Here is an 8159-nt window from a genome sequence, read left to right on the forward strand (position 1 = left end):
GTGCTCGAATACGGATGTTTTTGTTTCCGTTCTGCCGCAAAAACTCATATCATAAAACTTGAACGAATACAGTATCGCTGTTTACGCATTGCTTTAGGTTGTATGCATTCAACTCATACGATGAGTTTAGAAGTGTTAGCGGGCGTTCTCCCCTTAAAAGATCGTTTTTGGATTATCACTTCTCGCATTCTTGTGAAAAGTGAAATTTTGAATCCTATGATAATAAATAACTTTGAAAGACTTGTTGAACTTCAATCTCAAACTCGTTTTATGACTGTTTATTTCAATTACATGTCTCAAAATATCAACCCTTCTTCATTTCCTTCAAATAACCTTTGATTCTACCCTATTTTTTGATACATCAATGTTAAATGAAATTCGTAGTATGCCTGATCAACTACGTATACAACAGATTCCAAATCTATTTCGTGAAAAATATCAAAATATAAACTGTAATAATTCATTTTATACCGATGGTTCTTTTCTCAACGGATCTACTGGTTTCGGTGTTTATAACAATAATTTATCCGTCGCTTACAAACTCGAAAGCCCTGCTTCTGTTTATGTCGCAGAGCTGGCTGCTATTCAGTACACATTAAGTTTTGTTGAAAATTTGCCTAAAAACAATTACTTCATCTTTACGGACAGCCTCAGTGCTATTGAAGCTCTCCGATCGATAAAAAGTATAAAGAGTTCTTCGTATTTTTTGAATAAAATACGCGACCATTTGAGTACTTTATCCGAAATCGCATCACAGGTTACATTAGTATGGATCTCTTCTCATTCTTTAATTGAGGGCAATGAGACGGCAGATTCATTAGCTAAGATCGGTACGGTACATGGTGACATTTATGAAAGACCTATTGAATTCAATGAATTTTTTAGTTCTATACGTCGAGAGTCGCTCATGAACTGGCAAAACTCTTGGGACAATGGAGATCTAGGAAGATGGTGTCATTCAATTATTCCTAAAGTTTCTTTAAAACCTTGGTTCCACAAATTGGACGTAAGTCGTGATTTCATTTGTATGATGTCTCAGCTTATGTCCAATCATTACTGGTTTAATGCTCACCTTCGTCGTATAGGACTCACAGAGGATCACCTTTGCACCTGTGGCGAGGGTTACCACGATATTGAACATGTTGTTTGGTCATGTCCGTTATATCGTGAAGCTAGATCCAATTTAGAAAATTCTCTTAAAGCTCGGAATAAACAACCAAATGTCCCTGTTCGTGATGTCTTAGCAATTTTAGATTTCCCATATATGCGTCTTCTATATTCCTTCCATAAATCAATTGATGTTCCTATTTAGTACACTTTTGTTTTCATTTCAGATTCTATTTACGCGCTTAACCAGGAATAAGACGTTCCCGAAAATATATTTGGCTCTTGAAGCTGCAGGAACCATACTTATCAAGATTGTGTTTTATGATTTGTAACTTATTTATAATTGTATTATTGTATATGAAAAGATGAGAGGGTTTTTATGCCTGTTTGAGGAGAAATATTCATTAATTTTACTCAAGCAGGCTTTTCCCTACTCCAATAATTATTTCGGTCCCGTTATGCTCTCTGCGATTGGGCCTTTTTCTTATTACATTTAATTAGAATTAAAAAAAAATTATTATTATTATTATTATTATTATTATTATTATTATTATTATTATTATTATTATTATTATTATTATTATTATTATTATTATTGTTATTATTATTATTATTATTATGATTATTATTATTATTATTATTATTATTATTAATATTATTATTATTATTATTATTATTATTGTTATTATTATTATTATTATTATTATTGTTATTATTATTATTATTATTATTATTATTATTATTATTATTATTATTATTATTATTATTATTATTATTATTATTATTATTATTATTATTATTATTATTATTATTATTATTATGATTATTATTATTATTATTATTATTATTATTATTATTATTATTATTATTATTATTATTATTATTATTATTATTATTATTATTATTTTTATTATTATTATTACTATTATTATTATTATTATTATTATTATTATTATTATTATTATTTTTATTATTATTATTTTTATTATTATTATTATTATTATTATTATTATTATTATTATTATTATTATTATTATTATTATTATTATTATTATTATTATTATTATTATTATTATTATTATTATTATTATTATTATTATTATTATTATTATTATTATTATTTTTATTATTATTATTATTATTATTATTATTATTATTATTATTATTATTATTATTATTATTATTATTATTTTTATTATTATTATTATTATTATTATTATTATTATTATTATTATTATTATTATTATTATTATTATTATTATTATTATTATTATTATTATTATTATTATTATTATTATTATTATTATTATTATTATTTTCTTGTTTGTTTGTCGACTGTAGCGGTTAATTTTGTAGATTTATCGGCTTAATCAGTCCGTGTATAGAAGCAAAAACGATTTTTTGTTTCTTAATCCGACAGTTTCGGTGACTTTATTTCACCTTTTTCAAGGAGTCTAAAAATATACATTACGTGTAGTTTTCCTTTTTCTGTTACTGTTTTGAGTTTTTTGTATGTGTTTGTACTTACAGAAAAGATTATCGTTTTATTGTTCAGTGTGTTGGTGTCCAACATAGGTTGTCTGGTGTTTATTGCAAATGGCGTCTTAATTTGGCTATGTGTAAAAATAGATTTTCTTAAATTTAAATTCGACTGTTTCTTAACAAACTGTACTCACTGCATATGTCTCTATTTTTGTGTGCACTATACTGTATAACAGTTATCACTTTTTTCTAGCACTGCTTTTTCTAGCACTATATAACTTCGAGCGGTTTTCAATTAATCAGAGCAATAGGTTTTGTGTCTTTTCCAGTAGTCTACTATTTCTTGACAGTTTGTTGTGAGTGTGTTGGAGAGCTACGCTAAAAACTTTAGGTTGTGGTTGCATATTGGTTTTTGTGTTTATCGGTTTTGTTGTGATTGATATTTCTTATTGTGTGTATAATACCAGCATATACAGTGTTGAGTCCCTCAGTGTCTGTGCGTTTGTTGATACTATTTTCTGTGTTGGCAATATGGCATACTTCTATAAACGGTAGAGCGTGTGGTTTGTCGTGTCTGTCTATAATTTTCGTTTGGTGAAAATCGAATCTGTGATTTTGTGTGATGCTGTGGTACATTAGTGCTGTTTTTTCTTTTAGTGAACTAATTTGTGGATCTGTTGCGTTGTAGCCTTGCTGTAGTAGTTTGTCCCAAGTGTTGTAGTACGTTCGGTGTCCGCTGATTCTTGTTTTAAGCATGTTTGTTGTCATTCCGACGTAGCAGGCGTCGCAGTTTTTGCATGGTATCTTGTATATGACGTTGTTTTGGTGCTCCTGGGGGACGGGGTCTTTAACTTTTGTGAGTAATTGTCCAACTGTTTTCATGTTGCGGTGTGCTAGTCGTATGTTTTTGTATTCGTTTTTCAGGTGTTTGTCGATTCGGTTCGACAGGTATGGAATGTATGGTATTGAACGGTAAGTATATTTCAGGTTTTCATCGGATGATTCTTGTAGTGTAATAATGTTTTCTTGCCTGCGGTTTATGAGTCTGTTCCTGAGCGGTTTTGGGTAGTTGTTGAGACTCAATTGTTGATGGATGATAGGGCTTTGTCGGCGTCTTGTAAATGAGTGGATAGTTTGTCGACTCGTCGAATGAAATTTTTGGCCATGTTTATTTTTTGATGGAGCGGGTGGAACGAGTTATAATCCAAGAACCTGCCACTGGCTATCGGTTTCATATACCATTCTGTTTGAATTTTTTGGTTTTCCTGTCTTATCAGTGTCATGTCTAGGAACGGTAGTCGTTTGTTGTTTTCCATTTCATATGTAAATTGAATATGTTCATTATAGCTGTTGAATGTTTCTAGTACATGGCCTATTTGACTTTCAGGAATTGCTAGTAGGAGATCGTCTACATATTTTTTGATGAACGGAGGTTTGAAATTTAATGACTGTGTTACTGTGTCTAGTAGTGTTTCCATAACTAAGTCTGCTATTATGGGCGAGAGAGGATTCCCCATTGCAGCTCCTAACACTTGTTGGAAATGTTGTTCGTTGTACTTGAAGTAGCTTGATTCGATACAAAATTCAGCTATTTCGATGAACAAATCTAGGTTTATGTTTGTATTAACTTTGATCTTCTCCCATTGTGTTATTATGTTGTGTGTGACTAGGGCTTTAGGAATTGATGTGAACAGCGATATGACGTCTAGAGAAATTAGAATATAGTCTGGTGGCAGTGTAACTGAGCAGATAAAGTTGCAGAACGTGAACGAATCTTTTATGTTGTATGGACTATCAATGGAATTTTGTATGATTTTTCCGATGAATTTCGACAGGTTGTAGGCGGGAGCGGTCATGTTTGGCACTACTGGCCTTAGTGGTACATTAGGTTTATGCGCTTTGGGTTGTCCGTATATTCTGGGGCATATGGCATTATATGTAGTTAGTCGTGTTGCTGTCTGTTTGTCGATAAGATTCAGGTTGAGTAGTCGTTTGGCGAATTCGTTATTTGTTCGTTGGTATCATGATGTTGGATCGCGTGGTATCGGAAGATATGTTTTGTTGTCGTTGAGCATGCTGAGCATTTTATGTTTATTATAGTTCAAAATTACATCCACTACAATAAAAACAACACAGAAAAAGGTGAGCTGACAAAATTCTGTGAAAAAGCTATAAAAACTACAAAACAATTCTTTCGAGAAAATCCAGATGTACTCACGATTCAATCGGACAAAGGCAATAAAACGGTCATAATGCTTGCAGAAGACTATAAACAGAAAATGCTCAGCATGCTCAACGACAACAAAACATATCTTCCGATACCACGCGATCCAACATCACGATACCAACGAACAAATAACGAATTCGCCAAACGACTACTCAACCTGAATCTTATCGACAAACAGACAGCAACACGACTAACTACATATAATGCCATATGCCCCAGAATATACGGACAACCCAAAGCGCATAAACCTAATGTACCACTAAGGCCAGTAGTGCCAAACATGACCGCTCCCGCCTACAACCTGTCGAAATTCATCGGAAAAATCATACAAAATTCCATTGATAGTCCATACAACATAAAAGATTCGTTCACGTTCTGCAACTTTATCTGCTCAGTTACACTGCCACCAGACTATATTCTAATTTCTCTAGACGTCATATCGCTGTTCACATCAATTCCTAAAGCCCTAGTCACACACAACATAATAACACAATGGGAGAAGATCAAAGTTAATACAAACATAAACCTAGATTTGTTCATCGAAATAGCTGAATTTTGTATCGAAGCAAGCTACTTCAAGTACAACGAACAACATTTCCAACAAGTGTTTGGGGCTGCAATGGGGAATCCTCTCTCGCCCATAATAGCAGACTTAGTTATGGGAACACTACTAGACACAGTAACACAGTCATTAAATTTCAAACCTCCGTTCATCAAAAAATATGTAGACGATCTCCTACTAGCAATTCCTGAAAGTCAAATAGGCCATGTACTAGAAACATTCAACAGCTATAATGAACATATTCAATTTACATATGAAATGGAAAACAACAAACGACTACCGTTTCTAGACATGACACTGATAAGACAGGAAAACCAAAAAATTCAAACAGAATGGTATATGAAACCGATAGCCAGTGGCAGGTTCTTGGATTATAACTCGTTCCACCCGCTCCATCAAAAAATAAACATGGCCAAAAATTTCATTCGACGAGTCGACAAACTATCCACTCATTTACAAGACGCCGACAAAGCCCGTATCATCCATCAACAATTGAGTCTCAACAACTACCCAAAACCGCTCAGGAACAGACTCATAAACCGCAGGCAAGAAAACATTATTACACTACAAGAATCATCCGATGAAAACCTGAAATATACTTACCGTTCAATACCATACATTCCATACCTGTCGAACCGAATCGACAAACACCTGAAAAACGAATACAAAAACATACGACTAGCACACCGCAACATAAAAACAGTTGGACAATTACTCACAAAAGTTAAAGACCCCGTCCCCCAGGAGCACCAAAACAACGTCATATACAAGATACCATGCAAAAACTGCGACGCCTGCTACGTCGGAATGACAACAAACATGCTTAAAACAAGAATCAGCGGACACCGAACGTACTACAACACTTGGGACAAACTACTACAGCAAGGCTACAACGCAACAGATCCACAAATTAGTTCACTAAAAGAAAAAACAGCACTAATGTACCACAGCATCACACAAAATCACAGATTCGATTTTCACCAAACGAAAATTATAGACAGACACGACAAACCACACGCTCTACCGTTTATAGAAGTATGCCATATTGCCAACACAGAAAATAGTATCAACAAACGCACAGACACTGAGGGACTCAACACTGTATATGCTGGTATTATACACACAATAAGAAATATCAATCACAACAAAACCGATAAACACAAAAACCAATATGCAACCACAACCTAAAGTTTTTAGCGTAGCTCTCCAACACACTCACAACAAACTGTCAAGAAATAGTAGACTACTGGAAAAGACACAAAACCTATTGCTCTGATTAATTGAAAACCGCTCGAAGTTATATAGTGCTAGAAAAAGCAGTGCTAGAAAAAAGTGATAACTGTTATACAGTATAGTGCACACAAAAATAGAGACATATGCAGTGAGTACAGTTTGTTAAGAAACAGTCGAATTTAAATTTAAGAAAATCTATTTTTACACATAGCCAAATTAAGACGCCATTTGCAATACACACCAGACAACCTATGTTGGACACCAACACACTGAACAATAAAACGATAATCTTTTCTGTAAGTACAAACACATACAAAAAACTCAAAACAGTAACAGAAAAAGGAAAACTACACGTAATGTATATTTTTAGACTCCTTGAAAAAGGTGAAATAAAGTCACCGAAACTGTCGGATTAAGAAACAAAAAATCGTTTTTGCTTCTATACACGGACTGATTAAGCCGATAAATCTACAAAATTATTATTATTATTATTATTATTTGTTTTTTTTTTCTTCATCTATAATTTATTTGACACGGCACAAATACAATTCAATGTTTAACGGCGCCAATTATATCTGGTAGCTTACTTTCTAAAGTATCTTAATAACTAAAAGCAAATAAACTAAAATCGCCATAGGTAAGTAGCATATTGAATATGTTCCGCTGCTGGGCCAAGATATTACGGACTGGCATATTGGGTTGTCTCCCTCGGGGCCTGAGAGTATCGTGCGGGTCTAGTTGCTACTTCCGGATCCGGGGTCTTAACGTGTTCTTGTCGTTTGGTTGGATGTAGGCGGAAGGGAATAGGATTAAACTGGGGCGTGGATGGATTTCAGGAAAACGTATATAAGGGACATGTAGGATAGGTCACGGCTCGCCAAGACATTACGAACAGGAACAGCCGGCTGCCTACTTTCGGCCTGCAGGGAAGCTATTAATTTAGACCTGGCGTCACGGTGTACAGGGCATGACCAAACAACGTGCTCTATGTCGTGATAACCTTCACCACAAGCACAGATACCACTTTCCCCGAGCCCAACACGACGGAGATGCGCGTCAAATCTATAGTGATTGGACATAAGCCGGGACATCACACAAATAAAATCCCGACCTACATCCAACCCCTTGAACCACGGGTTCGTCGACACCTTGGGGATTATGGAATGTAACCACCTTCCCAGTTCCCCTCTGGTCCAAGCATTTTGCCAACTGATGATCGTATTCTGACGTACAAATGAGAAAAATTCATTAAAGGCAATTGGTCTTTAATAAATTCCACCGTTTGTTGCGCCCACCTTGGCCAAAGAGTCCGCTTTCTCATTGCCCGGTATCGAGCAGTGAGAAGGGACCCACGCTAAGGTAATCTGAAACGATTTTTCGGATAAAGCACTCAGATGTTCCCGTATTTTCCCCAGGAAATACGGAAAGTGCTTAACATCTTTCATCGATCGGAGAGCCTCAATGGAACTAAGACTGTCCGTAAAGATGAAATAATGGTCCGTGGGCATTTTTTCGATAATCCCTAGGGTGTACTGAATTGCAGCTAAT

The 8159-nt window shown here is 34.3% G+C and overlaps 1 protein-coding gene across 1 annotated transcript; it reads left to right on the forward strand.

Moving 5' to 3' along the window:
* Positions 1-4841: 4841 nt before the first annotated feature.
* Positions 4842-6566, forward strand: LOC129716984 (uncharacterized). The gene has a single exon (XM_055666829.1). It carries the CDS (start codon positions 4842-4844, stop codon positions 6564-6566), a length of 1725 nt encoding a protein of 574 aa, XP_055522804.1.
* The last annotated feature ends 1593 nt before the right edge of the window (positions 6567-8159 follow it).

Source organism: Wyeomyia smithii, chromosome 1 (assembly GCF_029784165.1).
Source record: "Wyeomyia smithii strain HCP4-BCI-WySm-NY-G18 chromosome 1, ASM2978416v1, whole genome shotgun sequence".
Classification (NCBI taxonomy): Eukaryota; Metazoa; Arthropoda; class Insecta; order Diptera; family Culicidae; genus Wyeomyia; species Wyeomyia smithii.